This window comes from Cucurbita maxima, unplaced genomic scaffold (genome assembly GCF_002738345.1).
Source record: "Cucurbita maxima cultivar Rimu unplaced genomic scaffold, Cmax_1.0 Cma_Scf00007, whole genome shotgun sequence".
In the NCBI taxonomy this organism is placed as follows: Eukaryota; Viridiplantae; Streptophyta; class Magnoliopsida; order Cucurbitales; family Cucurbitaceae; genus Cucurbita; species Cucurbita maxima.
In genome coordinates, this window is record NW_019272023.1 from 3,135,808 (window position 1) to 3,154,320 (window position 18,513).

General features: G+C 37.2%; 3 protein-coding genes across 3 annotated transcripts; 2 read left to right on the forward strand and 1 right to left on the reverse strand.

The window, feature by feature from the left end:
- Nucleotides 1–1,200: 1,200 nt before the first annotated feature.
- LOC111481865 lies at nt 1,201–11,070 on the forward strand. The gene is made up of 5 exons (XM_023127447.1): nt 1,201–1,553; nt 1,677–1,833; nt 4,675–5,046; nt 5,155–9,541; nt 10,580–11,070. The coding sequence occupies exons 2-4, from the start codon at nt 1,723–1,725 to the stop codon at nt 9,496–9,498; spliced, it is 4,827 nt and encodes a 1,608-aa protein (XP_022983215.1). The 5' UTR covers nt 1,201–1,553; nt 1,677–1,722; the 3' UTR covers nt 9,499–9,541; nt 10,580–11,070.
- A 177-nt stretch (nt 11,071–11,247) lies between these two features.
- On the forward strand, nt 11,248–14,040 carry LOC111481870 (protein ALTERED XYLOGLUCAN 4-like). The gene is made up of 3 exons (XM_023127456.1): nt 11,248–11,794; nt 11,890–12,176; nt 13,110–14,040. Exons 1-3 carry the CDS (start codon nt 11,605–11,607, stop codon nt 13,884–13,886), a joined length of 1,254 nt encoding a protein of 417 aa, XP_022983224.1. The 5' UTR covers nt 11,248–11,604; the 3' UTR covers nt 13,887–14,040.
- Nucleotides 14,041–14,082: 42 nt separating this feature from the next.
- LOC111481867 (alpha-dioxygenase 1) lies at nt 14,083–17,581 on the reverse strand. Its single transcript, XM_023127452.1, has 10 exons — nt 17,369–17,581; nt 17,023–17,286; nt 16,785–16,934; nt 16,268–16,401; nt 15,960–16,173; nt 15,702–15,847; nt 15,279–15,506; nt 14,955–15,157; nt 14,604–14,847; nt 14,083–14,428 (listed from the first exon to the last, which is right to left on the reverse strand). Exons 1-10 carry the CDS (start codon nt 17,489–17,491, stop codon nt 14,203–14,205), a joined length of 1,932 nt encoding a protein of 643 aa, XP_022983220.1. The 5' UTR covers nt 17,492–17,581; the 3' UTR covers nt 14,083–14,202.
- Between the last annotated feature and the right edge of the window lie 932 nt (nt 17,582–18,513).

An 18,513-nucleotide genomic window follows, 5' to 3' on the forward strand; every position in this document is an offset into this window, starting at 1 on the left:
TCTTTTTAGGACCTACTCAAAAGAGAATCTAGTATTTCTTGGTGGTAAATATCAGAATAGGACGAACAACCCTATGGTTTGCTTTGGAACAAAACAATTAGAATTAGACTCATTGAACAAGTTACTTCCCTAGTGTGTTTTGTACGAATGAGTACACCATAACACGAATTCCATTGAATTTTGGCAACGTGAACATGCATTACCCCATAGTTAAGTCTAGAAGTACATATACAAGCTCGTCTAATGAGATCATGTGCATGTGTATAAACCGTGTCTAAACAACCCTACTCAGGAAACACTTTTAGCAATTAAATTTTACTCGCAAACATTTATAAATCAATAAATTTAGGTTAGAAGTGGCTAAGGTAGTGGTTAAGAGTTAATGGATGTTCATTTAATATATAAAAGCTATTTATAATGAAAATCACTTTATAATGAGCCCTATTAACATATGAATAATAGAGTTATATAGTAAATGTGAGCGGCACTCTAGCATTAAATTAAAATGCTAACCACAAAATAAATATTGAATAACAATAAATACAACTTTTAATATCAATTAAATTACCTTCCAAGACTCAACTAAAATTTAATGTAAACTCCATCTAACTTTCTTTTTTTCTACTTATGATTTAGACATTTCATGAAAAATTATGGGCATCAAATTTATGTAATTATAACCAAACATGTTAATTAAATTTGCACATATTTATGGAGAAAGAAAATCATTTATTTGCATTATAATTAGAATTTTATAAAAGTGGCTTTTAATATATTTTATTTGTGGTAGGTTTTTTTAAAATTATTTTATTTTAATGTAGTTACGCTTAATATGAAAAGTTTTTTTTTTATTTTTTATTAATGAATATTAATAAAATTCATTGATTATTGTTATCTCTTTTTTTTAAAATTAGGGTAAAAATAAAAAATTTATTTACTTGGAAAAAGGAAGAAAAAAAAAATCTCAAATATTAATTCTAAAAAAGGAAAAAGAACAAAAAAAGGAAAAAAAAAAAGGAGAGATTTGGGCATATATACTATACACGTTACTTGCGTACAGGATACGACATATCGGTACCTGCAAACGACATGATTCCCATTGACCCACATATTGCTTTTTTTTTTTTTTTTTCCCCCGGAAAAGTCAAAACGGCGTCGTTAGCTTTGGTATTGTCCTTTTCAACGACTCCCTCGACTCTCTGCAAAAATTTTGGCTCCAAGCCCACGTATTCGCTCCCAGTCGCCATTTTCGTCTCTCAAATCCCATCTCTCTCTCTCTCTCTCTCTCCAAATCTCTCCCGGCGAGTTCTTCGCTCAAAATCTTCGGAACCCATTTCTTCTTTTTACTCTTTCCCCCCATAATTTCGATTCTTTCATTTTGATTTCTCTCCCCTTTACTGTAACGCAATTCTCAGCATCATCACACCTCAATTACACAATCCCTAGTTTTCCAATTTTCATCTCCCTCCCTTTTCATCAGTCTTCCCCGCCCTTTATTCATGGCTTCCTCTTCTTTCTCTGCTTAGTTGAACAAGACCCACCTCTGATTTCAGGTTTCTTCCTACCCTTGTAAATCCCCAATTTGCGAATTTTGCTGCCCCTTTTGCTTTTGCTTTTATTTTTTATTTTGCCTGTGTTGGGGGGTGGGATTTGATCTGAATTGATGATTCTTTTAGAAGAGGAAAGTGGTATTTATTCAAGATTCAAGGAAAATGGAGGGATATGCATGGGTCTGGAGGTGAGAGGTGGAAACAGAGGCGGCACATGTGGCCGGTCCATTCTAATTCGACAGCTGTAGCTTGCGAATTGTCCGCCCCAGATTTCTTTCTCAAAGTATTGATAGTTTTACGTTTGTTTCGCCCCGATTTCCCTTTTGTTTTCTGCATTTACTTCTAAATTGTGTATCATCTTCTGTGTTCTGCTGTCTTGTATTTTTTTTTTTTGTTTTTTTGTTCCATTCTCCCCATGAAGAATTTGATCTTGTTTATTAGGTTTCCAACTCGGCGTAGGATTGTTCTATCGATTGCGTTGGCATGTGAATCTGATATGATTTCATTAATGCTATCCTTTTTAAGGGTTTTAGATGAAGACTAAATCGTTTATCTTTTGGTTGCTCTATCCGCTTCCTTTTGTTTTGTTTGTTTGTTTTCAAATTTGCATTGCTCTTCCGTTTGCCTCCAGCATTATAGTTTAATTTCTTGATCTAATCTCTTGAAATTTGAATTAATGTTAGTGAGATTTGCTAGTACCACGTAGCTACTTACTGCTTTAGTGCGTAAAACAAATTACAGATTGTTGCTCTTTCAGTTGTTTGGTTTGGTCTAGATGTGTTACTTCTTGGCGATTGAAAAGGGTCCAGCCCCATTTAGCATGGAAGAACCTAAAGTGAGTGGGAGGTTACATTTTCTGCTGTTTATAAGTATAAAGGAATTGCCTTAAGATCCCTGACAAAGTATGATCGAAGTAAATTGTATTGTGGTTGATTATTGGTGGGAATTTAACAGTGGGGTGAAAAATATTGTTGGTGCGCTGTCTGTGTAGAGTGTAGATCTATTAGAGGAGGGTGGTATGGGATTTGTAAGTATAGCTCTTTCCAGTCAAGCTGTGTTGGTGTTGGCTTAACCAAATTAGGGAGTGCTGAACCACCCTGGGCTTTTACCAATATTCATTCTGAAGGGGAAATGCTTCTACTGAACGCTTCCTTTATGGAGGCAAAGCTAGGCAGTAAACCTTCATTTTCTTTGAGAAGCCTTTTACTGGAAAAATGTGGTATATGGAGGAATTTGAATGGGAAAAGGTCATAGTTTATAAGGATAGGTGGATGCTTAGGGAAAAAATGTTTAAATTGTCTCACCCCCTAAGCTACTATACCGTAATAAAAATGGTTATTCTTACCATTGTGATCGTGTTTTCATGTCCAAATTTATAGGGAATAAGACGCAATGTTGCCCAACTAGTTTGGTTATAGGCTTGTCCAGATTGATTTCGGTTAAAATAAGTGGACTTGCGAATTGATCTTGGGTTTAGACCATGATTGCCATTTACTTGGGATATTAATTATCATTAGAGTTGCCCCATATTGAATAATGTAGGGTAGGATGAATTAGAACTATAAAATTTTATATGGAAACTACTATTTGTAATTTCCTGGATGAAACTAAATTCTTAAGGGGTTGTTTGACTCGTGGTTACAAAACACAAGTTTATAACATCTGGGAATTAGAAACCCAGGTTTATATACAAAATATTTTGGCTGTACATAATAATGGATTACAAGAAATGAAGTTTGTGTAATATGTGTTCAGTTACTGAGTTTTGATTTGATAAAATTCGTTTGTAATATGAAAGGAAGATCTTATTGGTTTATGTCTTTGGAACATGGGCTTTTGTCGTTAAATAGGATTTGCAAACTTGTAACTTGGGAGTTGGGATAAACAAACGCGTTAACCAAACATACACATAGATGTAATCTTTTAACGAACATTTTCTTAAAAAACTGTCTTTTTATGACCATTTTCATTAAACAATATTGGAAATGATCGACTTCAATTATATGGTTTGATTGGGTCCATTGCCTTGAACTAAGTTGCAATCGAATACTAGGGTTAATTTCAAGGTGCCTCTTAAGTTGACCCATGAACACTCTTAGAGATGGTGAAATGCTTTTCATATAATCGGCTTTGTGGAATAGCAGGAATTGATGGATCCATGAACAGACAGTGAAAGATTCATGATATCTACTTGAATGGATCACAAAGTACATTATATGACGGAGAGACGAGTTATCAAAGTGTGTAAGATTCTACTGGTTGGTGTTCAGTCATCTGTTGAGATTAGTTCCTCCCCATGAAGATGCATACAAATATATTACTAATGCCTCAATGTAAATGGACCTAAATTGAGCCGATGTTGGCATGGCAGTTGAAAACATCAAAAGCAATTTGATGCCAACATCAACATGCAAAATCCTGCAGGTGATAGATGCAGAAATTGCTGAAGCTTAAAGCTTCAAAGAAAGCATTTCACCATCTCTAAGAGTGTGTTTGATTTCTGTGATTTCTCAGATGAACTAAGTTGCTAAAGCTTCAGAGTTGTTACCTTCTCTTTGATGCGCAGAAGAGGGAATAGGTCTACCTATGAGCTTGCTAAGAGCTCTGCTAGTAGTGATATGAGATAAAGTGGGTTGAAAGAAACCCTACTTTGGGTCACGGAGTTGCTTTCTGAAGATATTATCTGAGCTTTGTTTTGTTTCCTTTTATCACATTCAAAAACGGGAAAGAAAAAGAATCCTATTGTATTCCATAGAAGTTGAATGCTTGTAGTGGTGACTTAGAAGGTTGTGGTAACTCAACTTTCTTGTAGAGTTTGAACATCCTTTCGTGTGCCTGAATATAATGCGACAATTTAAATGTAGTTTTATGTCACTTTGATGCAGATGTTTGTATTAACTGTTCATGCACATGAATTTGATGATATTTACATCCAATTAAATAACCCTGTAGAACATTTTATTTTCAGTGTAGAACTATCATTTTTGGTTACACATATGGGTTGTGTGTGTTTGTGTATATTATGTACTTGGTTTCTTGGAGGGGGGTCTGTTCATTTACATTTTACTTGGTCTAGAGATTTTATTTATTATACTTGTACTAAAGAAGGTTTTGACTATAATAGGATGGACGCAAAATCCATGTTGGTGATTGTGCTCTTTTCAAGCCACCTCTAGATTCCCCTCCTTTTATTGGAATTATACGTTCATTCAAGTCGGACAAGGAGACGAATTTAAGGTTAGATGTGAATTGGCTTTACCGGCCTGCTGATGTGAAGCTCCCAAAAGGATTATCGTTAGATGCTGCGCCGAATGAGATCTTTTACTCATTTCATAAAGATGAGATACCTGTCGCATCATTACTTCATCCTTGTAAAGTTGCTTTCCTTCGCAAAGGCATTGAACTTCCGTCGAGCATTTCCTCATTTGTGTGCAGAAGAGTGTATGACACTGATAACAAGTGTTTATGGTGGTTAACCGATAGAGATTATATTAATGTGAGTATCTAGAGTATCCGCTTTCATCTCACATTAAGAAGTTCCTTTCCTTCTTTGGTTGATTTTTCTAGTAACACACCCACCAACTCAATCAAATTTTAATTACAGGAACGTCAAGAAGAAGTAGATCAACTATTAGAAAAGACAAGGCGAGAAATGCATGGGGTGGTGCAGTCTGGAGGCCGTTCACCAAAGCCCTTGAATGGTCCACTTCCAGCCGTGCAGCAAAAATCTGGTTCAGAAAGTATACCAAATAGTTCTTCTCTCACTTCTCACATTAAAAGCAAGAAAAGGGAACGAGGTGATCAGGGGTCTGAACCCACAAAGAGAGAGCGGTTATTTAAAACAGAAGATGGAGAATTCGGTCAGTTTAAATCAGAAAGTACGCTAAAGAATGAGATTGCTAAAATTACTGATAAAGGAGGACTTATTGACTTTGAGGGGGTTGAAAATTTTGTCAAACTTATCCAACCTGACAGTTCTGGTCAGAAATTAGACTTGGCCGATCGAGTGATGCTTGCTGATGTTATAGCAGTCACTGATAGGATTGATTGTCTAGGATGGTTTTTGCAGCTCAGGGGTTTGCCTGTATTAGATGAATGGCTTCAAGAAGTTCGTAAGGGTAAAATTTTTGATGGTAATGGCACGAAAGGAAGTGTTAAAACTGTAGAGGATTTTCTTTTGGCTCTACTTCGTGCCTTGGATAAACTTCCTGTGAATCTCAATGCTCTTCAGAGTTGTTATATAGGTAAGTCTGTGAATCATTTACGTACTCATAAAAATGCTGAAATTCAGAAGAAAGCAAGGAGTTTGGTAGATACCTGGAAGAAACGTGTGGAAGCTGAGATGGATGTTAATGATGCAAAGTCTGAATCCAGTCATGGTGTCTCATGGCCTTCTAAATCTGGGCCTTTAGAAGTTTCTCAATTAGGGAGCAAAAAGGCTGGAGGGTCTGGTGATGATTGCGTAAAGAGCTCTACACATTCTAACATGTTTAAACATTCTCAAGCTAAATTCTGTCCCACTGAAATGGTTGGCAAATCATCTGCATCGTCGAGCAGCATGAAGTCTTCTTCAAGCATGGTTGCTTCATCAAGGGATTATAACTTTAAAACACTAGTTGGGGGGAACTCAGATCTTCCTTTGACTCCTATAAAGGAGGAGAGGAGCAGCAGTTCAAGTCATTCCCAAAATAACAGTCAGTCAAGTGATCATGCAAAAACTGTAGCATCTTCATGCAAAGAAGACACTAGGAGCTCAAATTCTGGTTCAGGAAGTGTTAGCAAAGTTTCTGTGGGTGCTTCTCGCCATCGGAAGCCTAGCAATGGTGTTCATTTGAATACTCTCACAGGAACACACAAGGTATCTGGGTCTGGAAAACTTAATGCCCTAAATAAGAATTTGACTTCTGAAAAGGCCTCTACTGCATCACATGAGAAATCTCCAGATGCGTCACTTGTTGAACATGGATATAGTCGACTTGTTGTAAAGTTGCCAAACACCTGCAAAAATCCAGTGGGAACTTCTAGGGTTGTCACAGAGGATCAAGTTGTTTCATGTCACAAAGGATCTCTTCATGATGAGGCAGGTGATAACCATGAAAAGAAAGCTAAAGGCAGAAGCTATTTGCTTGGGGCTAGTTTTGCAACTGAAGTAAACTCAGATAAATGTCATAAGAAAGATCAATTTCTCAGCTCAGAGGAGGGTAAAGAGGTAGCTGCCAGCAACGAACAAGGCAGGCTTGCTGCGGCCAATGAAGGGCAATCAGAAACCAATGCTTCATTGACTGGAATTATATCTAGACCTGGAAAAACTTATGATGCTTCTCTAAGCTCCATAAATGCCTTGATTGAAAGCTGTGTTAAATTTTCTGAGTCTAATACATCATCATCACCAGGGGATGTTGTAGGGATGAATCTTCTTGCGAGCGTGGCTACTGGGGAAATATCTAAATCTAATAATGCATCGCCGTTGGATTCTCCTCAGGAACGATCACCTATGGCAGAAGAATCTTCTGATGGCAATGATGGACAATTGAAAAATTTGCCTGAAGAGATTAAATGTGATGAAGATGATGCTAATGGTGGGGCTGGGGGTCGCTCATCTTCTGAGCCTCTTGACAGCAATAACATGTTGCATGATAGAAATGGATCTCATCCTGCCTCGACCTCAGCTGACTCTCCTAAAGATGGAAGAGGTGTTGCATTTGGCTCTTCAAGGGAACATATTATTCCATCAAATGCTCAGCAAAACATGGAGAGGACGCCTTCAAATTGTGATGCAAAACCTTATGCTGAAGAATGCAATGCCTCTGTAGCTGTTGGTTCTTCATACGGTGTGGAAGAAGGTAATTCAGACACTGTGGAAACAAATCAGCTTTCTGATCAAAATGAACTAGAGCAATCAAGGTCGCTTCTAGTACAAGACTCATTATTGGAAGAGTGTACCCAACTCCGTGAAAATGAAATATTGGACCAAACTGATGACAGAGCGACAGATAGTGGAGTGGTTTTGAAATCAGAAGTAAAAACTACATCAGCTCTCGAAGATGATAAGCAATTGGATGAAAAGACGCCTTGTTTATCTTCACAATTAAGTGGTGGCGATGTTCAGACCCATGCAGACTTAGATAGCGGCAGTGGAATGGAAGAGAAACTGTCATCTACACCTGAGATTCACGCAGACTCTCAGGAGGAAAAAATTGAGACTGCTACGATGGTTCCTGATGCCAATTCTTTTGATGCAGAATTTAAGGATAAAAAATCAAATATTGTGAGCTCAGAAATTCATGTTAATCAGATCGGGAAACAGACAATGATTCAGGTTCCTCCTCTGTCAGATCGGAAAGATGATTGTGCAGTGCAGGATTTGGGAAGAACAGATGGCATTAATAGTTGTTGTGGTGGGGTTTCTATGCACGTGGAATCTCCCGCCATTCCCTTACCAGAAAATGATCAGGATGAGAAATTAAGTTTAAATATTCCCGAGTCGACTGGAACCAAAGACCATGTCACTAGTGCAAATCCTTCACTTTCTGCTCCAAGGTCAGACACAGTGGTAAAGCTGGATTTTGATTTAAATGAAGGTTGTTCTGTGGATGATGTGACACAAGACGATGTTATTGGAAGTTCCTCTTCTGTTCAGCTGCCCATTTTCACACCTTTCTCCATCCCTTCAGCATCAGAAAGCTTCCCTGTTTCAGTTACTGTGGCTTCTGCTGCAAAAGGATCAGTTGTTCCACCAGCGAACTCCCTAGCAAATAAAGTTGAACTTGGATGGAAGGGTTCAGCTGCTACAAGTGCTTTTCGCCGGGCTGAACCACGAAAAAATCTTGAAATGCCACTCAGCTTGAGTGATGTACCTCTTGTTACTACCACTAGCAAGGAGGGGCGCCCACCTTTGGATTTTGACCTGAACGTGCCGGACCAGAGACTCCTAGAAGAAGTTGCTTTGTCGTCAAATGTACCGTGGAAAGCAAGTGTTGATCTAGGGCTTTGTGATCGAGGTGGTGGACTTGATCTTGATTTGAATAAAGTTGATGAAAGTCATGATGTGGGCCCATGTTCTATTGGCAGGAATAGGTTAGAGCTCCCCATTTCAAGTAGACCATTTGTTTCTGGTGGTTCAGGGAATTGTGGGTTCAGTGCCTCCAGAAACTTCGATTTGAACAATGGTCCTTCCCTTGATGAAATGGGGGCAGAAACAGTACCTCTCAGTCAGCAGAATAAAAACTACATGCCATTTTCATCACTTCTCCCTGGAATGAAGGTGAACTCTGGAGAAATTGGGAACTTCTATTCTTTGTTTCCTCAGGGTAATTCATATTCAGCATTAACGGCGATCCCATCAGTCTTGCCAGGTAGAGGAGAACAAAGCTATGTTCCTGCTGCTGTATCTCAGAGAGTGTTTGCTCCCCCTACAGGCACAGGATTCACTGCTGAAATTTATCGTGCACCAGTGCTTTCTTCCTCTCCTGCTTTGGCATTTCCACCTGCTAACTCCTTTACTTATTCTGGGTTCCCTTTCGAAACTAGTTTTCCTGTACAATCGAACAACTATTCAGGTTGTTCTACATCCTACATGGATTCATCCCCTGGCTGTTCGCTTGGATTCCCTACCATTACTTCTCATTTATTAGGGCCAGCTGGGGTAGCCCCTACCCCTTATTCAAGGCCGTTCATTATGAGTTATCCAACCGGAAGTAGTGCTGTTGGTCCTGAGATTGGAAAATGGGGAAGCCAGGGTTTGGATCTTAATGCAGGTCATGGGATTATAGATAAAGAAAGACTTGATGAAAAGTTGCCTTTAGCATCGAGACAACTTTCAGTTCCCAGTACGCAGCCTTTTGCTGATGAGCAGCTCAAGATGTTTCAGATAGGTGGTATGCACAAGAGAAAAGAACCCGACAGTGGCTTAGATGGTTCTGCTAGGTTTAACTACAAACAACAATGAGTGAGGGCAGCAGCATTTCATTGTGGTCACCAACCAAGTCCTGGTGAGCTTACTCTTCCCATTCCTTCCGTACAATTGCTAAATGATGCTAATTCTACATTTCGCTTGATATTATGATATTGAACATTTTGGCACATTATTTTCTGTCTTAGTGAACATGACTGCATCTCCAGTCAAGTTTGTTTTCCTTTTCCCGCTCCATTTAAAGCTCTAATATGGAATTGTGTGTGTCTTTGATATGTTCCCGGTCACATTTTTGTAGGAACCTTTCACTTAATTTACTGTTCTTGTTTTCTATTCCTCCTGGATGGTCTTTTTTTAATCCTTTTTGTAATTATGATATTTCCATGTTATGTTCCAGTTGAAGTGGTTTTCTGCGCCCCGTTGGGCCTTTTCTGTATATTCATTTATTTTGATCAAACTTTGTTACCGACCCATGTGACAACACTCTCCTATTTCCTATTTTTTGACGCTTCAAACTTATTTGAAAACAGAAAATTAGAAATAACCGAGTGGTATCCAAGGACCGTGCTAAGATATTAGTAGAATATGTAGGGATTTCAGTATGCATTCCCATAAACTTGGCTTTGTTTTTTAAACATCCTGCAAGTTTATGGGGCAAGTGCTTGTCCAAGTCTACCCGCATCCGATGGCCTCCAATTTTTGCTTCTATTATGGAAAAGTCAATTTAGAGCCTCTTTTATTGCATCTGCTGTGCCCCTCTTTTGAATACAACCCATAAAAGCATAAAATTGTGCATACTTTTATTTTATCTATACCTATCTGCCACTTGGGAAATGGATGGTGTGTGTTTTATCTATGTGTGAAGCTATAGAGCTTCATTTTCTGTGCTCGGAAATCTGTTTGATTCTATCTTTGTTCGTTCTGTTTGAAGAAAGGAAGGATCCCAAAGAATTGATCTTTCTTTTAGTTGTTGAACCTCACTTTGATTGATGAATGTGTGATATTCCAAATCGTTTTCTCATTGTTGTGTTTTCTTAATTAATTTTTCATGTTATCTCCCTGCTCTTTTTCACTTTTTTCCGAATGTTGAACCTTTTTATGGCTGCTCTTTTGATAGGCCAAAGAATTACAGACCAAGAAAAAGAACACAGTATACGTGCTAATAGTGGCACCAATAATAAAAAACTGTTTACGATGGGGCTGGCGTACTGTTCCCTCTCAAATGTTGCAGCAACGTCGCTGGTTTTCAGGCAGCTGAATTTTTCTCTGTGGTGGACACATTTCGACAGATTCGTTTCACTAAAAAGCAGACGAGGTTTCATTTGTGTAAATATCTAACTTAATAGAAAGCAAAGCAAAAGGAAGTTGCTGTGTAGAAAGCTAATGAATGGCGTCCGACATGTGGTCGATTGCCATCCATTCAGACACCTTCACCTTGGAAACAGAAGTGGATGTAAGAACTTTTGGAGGTTGTGGCCGGCCTTTGTCAGTGATACTCAAAGCTGTGTTCTCCCTTACATATGTAGTTATTACTTCATTCTTACCGTTAGGTTCTCTTTTACACTCTTTATTCATAGTAATACACAGATCCCTTTTCTCTCTTGCTCATGAACTCTTTTTCTCTCTCTGGTTTTCCATAACACCATTACTAATCGGAAACAAAATGGCTTAAGCTTGTTCTGATTGATGGTTCTGATGCTGAACAATGTTTCTCTTTTTGGAATTCCCATGTCCAAATGATAATATTCTCCTTCAGGTTTTCTTCTGCAGAAATTAGGGTATTTTATTGTGTATGGTCCACGAATCACATGAAATTCGTCAAGGTCTTTATGGCCTTATGCGTGTTGCAATCACATGCCACATGATTGAAATCACATCTTCGGCTGTGCTGTGCCTTCTCTTCCCTTCCTTTGGAGGAACTCTGTTTCTGAAATTGTAGAGAGAGAAAGATGCCATGATTGAGGGAGGCTGGAAAAACGAGTAGTTATTAAAGAGTATTACGTATTGTTGCTGTGATGGCTTGTTGAATAAAAGTTTCCCATTTTGGATGTAATTTTCTTATAGAAGCATAGATTTGAGAGTTTCACAAAACCCATACAGTTCATACTCAAAACTCTCTCTGTTTCTTCATGCTGAAACGCCATGAGATTCTCAAACGCTCATTTGGCAAAGAAATCCAATCATAATCGCAATTTGCAGAGGGAGAGATGGAGTTGGTTTGGTCCTCTGTTATGGTCATTCTTAGGAATGACCGCCATTGTTACTTTCTTCATCTTCTTCTTCATTACTCCTCGAAACCCATTTCTAGTTCTTGGTCCAAAGCTTCTGAAAGGTAACAATCTAACTCCAAATCCCAAAACCCATTTCTCCATTTCCATTGATTCTTACGTTGAATTCTTAAATTAAGGGCCCGCTCTGTTCATGCAGAGAAACAGAGGTGCAATTTATTCAAAGGGCATTGGGTAGAGGAGGCAAGAGGGGCGGGGATGTACACCAATTGGAGCTGCCCCACCATTCCAGAATCAAAAAATTGCTTCAAACAGGGGAGAAAGGATATGGATTTTGTGAACTGGAGATGGAAGCCAGATGAATGCGAGCTTCCTCGGTTTGATCCAACGGCGTTTCTTCATCTTCTTCGTGGGAAGAAACTCGCATTTATCGGCGACTCTGTTTCCAGAAATCACATGGAATCTCTTCTCTGCATCTTATCACAGGTTCCTTCCATCTCTTTCTTTCTCAATCTCTCTGTTTTTCTGCCAAACTTTTGATTGTGGAATGAAATTAGCAATCGGTTTGAATTTTTTGGTGGTTTTGAGGGATTTTCATTATTAGGGAAACTCCGTTCCTCCATGGATGAGTTCATGGGCTCAAAACCATGGATGGAATTAAAAAAACTTGGATGGTTGTGGGTAGCTGACGTTTCTTTTATTTTGCTCAGATTTTTTTTCTTCTAATTGTTTCCAAATTTGTATATAATTTTGGACCATTAAAAAAAATATTAAAAAAGAAAAATGGTCAAGATTTTTTTATTAAAAAACATTGTCAATAATGGGAATAAGGTCAATATTTGTGTGGCCTTTGTTAATGATGTTTCATTTACTATAATCACTTTCCAAAATTAGGGGTTGAATTTTACCATATTCCCATTGCAATTTTGGCAATAATTTTCTTTTTCAATATACGTTTTTTATTTTATATAAAAAAATAGAAATTATTAAAAAAAAAAAAGAAGTAAGAAGTGTATATATATATATATATAATTACTTAAAAAGGAGAGAAAGAAAAAGTGATTTTTTTTTTTAATAATATTTTTCTTAAAAAAAGATATTGGATTAATTTTTTATTTTTCCAAAATTTAATATAATCCATTGTTTTATGGAAAAATATCAACCCACAAAATAAAAATAAAAAATAAAAAAAAAACTTTAAAAAAATAGTAAAATATGTTTATTTATGAGAAAAATAAAATTACAGCAATAAATTGATAAAAAAAAAAAAAAATTCAAGACACAAAAACATGAACAGTTTCCTTAGTTTCGGGGTGGCTGAGGAATCTCCGGTGAATGTAGAAATTTAATTAAATAAAGTACAATTTTGAATTAATTAATTAACCTTTTAATTATGTTCTTAAAACTTGAATTTTATAGGTAGAAACTCCACAAGATGTTTACAAAGACTCTGACGATAGGTTTAGAAGATGGTATTTTCCAAAGACTGAGCTCGCCCTCATCATGCTTTGGACTAAATTCCTTGTTGCTGGGAAGGAGAGAGTTGTGAACGGAACAGGAACGGGCGTTTTCGACCTGCAACTCGACAAGCTCGACGATGGCTGGATACGACACCTACCCGATATTGATTACGTGATTATCTCCAGCGGCCATTGGTTCTTCCGACCATTGTACTTGCATGAAGGTACCAACATTGTCGACTGCGTCTACTGCAACGATCCAAATATCACAACTCACAATCCCGACTTCGCCTTGAAAATGGCATTGCGAGTTGCTTTTAAGTACATCAATGATTGTAAGAGCTGTGGTAAGTTGGTAACATTTGTAAGGACGTTCTCGCCTGCCCATTTCGAGGATGGGATTTGGAACACAGGTGGGTACTGCAATAGAACGAGCCCGTTGAGTGCAAAAGAGATCGATTTAGAGAGCTTTGACTGGAAGCTAAGAGACATTCAATTAGAAGAGATGGAAAAGGCGAACCGAGAAGGGGAGACGATGATAGGGAGGAGATTCATGGCGATCGACGTGACGATGGCTATGATGATGAGAGGGGACGGGCACCCGGGGGAGTTTTGGGGTAACAAATGGATGAGAGGGTACAATGACTGTGTGCATTGGTGCATGCCAGGCCCCATTGATGCTTGGAGTGATTTGTTGATGGCAGTCATGAGAAAGGAGGCTGCCATGGATTCGTAACAAAATAATTTCATGTTCAAAGTCAAATAATGTTTGGGTGATATACGAATTTTGGGACTATATACAAAAGTCGATACACAACACAATTCGTATAGAGCACGTCAACGTGGTCAATACTCGTACCAAAAAAATTTAGCAACGGTTCTTAATTTAACTCAATAGTTCTCGACTAGTATCGAATCTAACAGACCAAATATTCGTTAAAACAAGAACTATCGACTTATTCCAGAAATATAAGAATAAAAATTCAAATTTGAAATGAAAAACATGAAGAATACAATATAATACATGAACCGATGAACACGAATATTGAGAATCAATGAGGAAGACGAAGGTAAATAGGAATAGGGTTGGGAGTGTTGGGAGGAGAATCCCAAACCGAGAAAGCACTTGATGAGTTCATCCATTTCTTTGAAATCTCGGGTTCATGTCTTTCTATAACATCTTTCAAGCTCTCGGTGGAGTTCACCCATTCTAATCCCTTCTTCGTGTATGTTTCTTCGTTGAAATGGCTCGTGAAGAATTTATCTGCTTCTAGCCTCCTGCATTTTTAGGGTTTTTGTTTTCTCGAGTTAGCTGAATACATGCATGTTTGATAACATTTTTTTAGTTCAGTTCAATCAAAACGTCCAGTTTTATACTTGTAAAATCGCTTTTGTCGTGCTCGTGATTTGTAATTTGATTAGAATATATAGTTAAAAATTCGATTTAGTTTACCTTGAAGCCATGAGCAAGAAAATGACAAAAGCAGTCTCGCTTATAGCAAAGCCCTTAATTTTTTTCTCTGCCATCAACCCCACCAAAATATCGAGCTTCTCCACATCATCATCGTACACGTCACGAAGCACTTCAATCGCTTCTTTATCGTCCGTTAGATCTTCCCACTTGGAGATTGGAATGAGAAATAATCCCCTGCGGAAGTCATTATACCTAGCAATTTTTCTCTCTCTGTCCCGGTAAACTGCAAAATGAAATTGAATTTACCACCACAAAGTTAGCTCCATCATGATGTAAACCAACGATTCATATTAGATCAAGAGAAATAAAGGGTTGTGATTCGGTCAATACTTTCAAGGGCTGCAAGGTCAACATGATCGGGCCTATCCTTGCCGTCCATGTCATGGGCTATGAGATCCCTGAGCCACACTGGATAATTCCATAGCTCTAGGGCTCCACTGGATTGATGGCCCATTGAAACTAATAGGGCCCTAAAGCCCATCTCCTTTGAGGCCTGTTCTCCTTTGAGCCCAATCATATTCCCCATTGGCACTCTATTCAAACAAAAAAGAAAATCTATTAAAATTATTTGAAACATCCCCAATAATTGTTCAATCATTGATGTTATATGAAAAATGACAAAACTAATAGGAGGGAGAGAGAGAGAGGAGGTACGTTTCGATCAACGGTGGAGATTTGTTGTGATCGGGTTCAACCGAGACATCTCTACGGTGGAAATCATCAGGTAAGAGTGGGTGCATGCGATAGACACTAGTAAATTCTTCCGTCAAGGAATATGGGACACCGTGATTATCGGGCTGTTTCAAACCCACTAAACCTCCCAAAATGGCTCCTCCAACGTGCCCAAACGTGTCTTTGAATTTCTTCCCCAATAATCCATACCTTATAAAATTAAACCAACCATAAGCAATATCGAATAATTCATTTTCCTCTCCAACTGATACGGGATCTCACATTGATAGTATTCTCATCACGAACAACAGATAACGAAAGTAGTGACCCGACGTAACAAGTAAATTATTGTATATGTAACAGATTAATTTAAACTTTTGACATTTAGATCGATAAGGGTTATACCAGTTGCCACGCATTCCTGCAAGCAAAGTGTCAGTCTTGAGAAGCTCAACAGTCCAATCAATGGTATGAACTTTAGCAATCACAGCCGAAGTCACGAGCTTTGCATGTCGATACAAATCTTCATCTTCTAAATCTAGATCTTCCTTCTGCTTAAGGTGGACAATATCATATATCATTATGGATTGTGGAGAGTAGTGATTCCTAACTTAGAACATACAAACAAACCCATGAAGAATAAAGAACAAAGAACACTCGAACCTTTAAGGCATCACAAACGGCATTATGCTCCTTAATGAACAAAGCCTGCAAGGTGGAGACACCGGCCCAGCTATTCCGAACGTCGCCGGAGATGGCAACACCGTCGTTGTCGTGAAGAAGAAGCCCATCGTCGGCAATCTTGAGCTTCCCATCTTTATAAGTTCTCACCTTCCCCAACGTTTCTGCATTGCTTCCATACAAAACACTTCCATCCCTACAATTCCATAGGTCGTGAAGATCAGAACACAGAAAGCAGAAATAAATGATTTAAAAAAAAAAAACAAAACAAAAAACAAAAAACCTCTTACCACCAAGGAGTTCGTACGTTAATCGATCCGGTTTTGTTTTGGAAAAAGCCGGTTGGAACCTGTTTTGTCTTGAAGAACTTGAATGATTTTAATGGGCACTCACTTGCAACCTCACGTGGAGCCACCAACTCAACCTGTAATTAAATGGAATAAAATGGCCTAAATTAATAAAAATATTCTTTAAAATTTATAAAAGTTTAAAAGGTTATTCTGGTAATTCTATTGCAAGATTTATGGATATTTTTATTAATTTAATTTTTAAAATTTTATGAATTTTTTTTAAATACAGTATAAAAATATTTTTGAATTGTAAAAAAAAAAAAGTTTAAGGTATGAATCTCTTTAAAATTTAAAATATATTAAAATATTATTAAAATTTTAAGGGTATTTTTCAAATTGATGGTATTTAATGTATTTTTTTAAAATTTTTTAAAAATTGAAGAGTATTATTGAAACATAATATTTTTTAGACGAGATATAAAGTTCAAAGAGTATTTTTATTAATTTAATTCTAGACCTGTTTGGTATCCTCCAAATGATCGATCCAATCATGAATCATGAACTGAATCCAAGAAGCAGCGATCATGTTGAATTGCTTTCCAGTGTCTATAAGCTTTCTTCTTGCTAGAAGCTTTGTAGCCACCACCATAGGATCCGGGCTCAAGAGCTACAAAAATGTTATCAAATCAAATCTTAAAGTTTCAAGTTTTACTTTAAAAAAAAAAAACATATGATGTATATGAATGATATAAAACCTTATTAGATTGATCAATAATCTGCATATTTCTACCAAAGAACGATCCTCGGGCACCTACAGCTTCATTGAATGGATCATTATACTTCCCATCGGCGGTTCGGTACGGTAAATCCACCAGATTGGACCGAACTCCAACTGGGATTCGCCCGACATTGATCAAGTTATATTCTTGATGAAGATGGCGACGAATTGCTAGATAAAGCAATCCCAAAATCACTGGAAGCTTATGCCAAACTCCGAATTTATCAACAAAATGCACAATCTACAAATCAAACAAACACGACAATTCAAACGTTTCGTAAACCAAACCATCCTTAAAAAAAAGCTTAAAACGAAACCGTTACCAAGAACAAAAAGGTATCAATAACGGTCATCCTTTGAACAAGCTCATGGAAATCCTTATGGATGAACTTTTGGAGCTCTGATTTGAAGACAGCTTTAATGGGTTTCAATAACTGAGACAACATTTTTCTCTCCGCCTCTCTCTCCGCCTTGAATTATGAAGCCCAAAATCTCTCCGCCAGTATATATAGATAGATTAAGGGAGAGAGCCAACTTTTTTTTTAATAATATTTGGTTGTTTGAATAATTAAAACGTGGTGGCTATGGTTTGATACCAGCCTCGAACAACAAAACAAATAGGAATTCATATAAATCTTCTTTCCTTCAAATTTTGTCAACTTGGTCTTTTTTATTACGTCATTTTTTTTATTAATATATATATTTTAACTTATCATCATTTCTTAAAGAAATAATATAATTGGCTGAACGCATATGGGTTATGGGCTAGTGAAGTAAATATTGTTTTATTTTCACATTTTTTGGCTTCTAATGTTTGGAAAGTGCCAATCTTATCTTCAATCTATAAAAGAAATAAAATGAATCACGTTTTTGAGTATCAATATTAACGAACAATGACAAATTTTGATATTTTGAGACAAACCCAAATTTCATTTAAATAATTTAGATAGTCGGAGGACAAAATTTTAAGAACATATTTTAAAAATCAAATAACAACCAAAGTGTCACATTGATATTATTTTTAGTAAAATTTAAATAATATTAATACCATAGTAGAAACAACAACGTAGATGGTTTGTATTTAAGTAAAAATAAATAAAAAATTGGACACTAAAATAGTTAATATATTTGAATGGTTAGAACATTGTCAATTTCGAAGTGCTCTAAAGGCCGCCACCCTCCCATTGCTTCCAATTGAATGGTCAACTAGTGGCTTTTGGGTCCATCTCCGCCAAGTTGCAAGGATGCATTGCATTTACCCAATTAGATCCATCGAACATCATTATCAATTACTTTTCAAATCCTAACATAATTTAACTAACTTGATTTCAAACAATCCAGTTAGAGACGAGTACATGACATGGATTAAAAGTATTATTTTAGAAAAGTTTAGAGACTAAAAAAATATATTATGAAAGCGGAATGACCAACAAAAAGTAACGACCCTCCATATATTTAATGATTATTA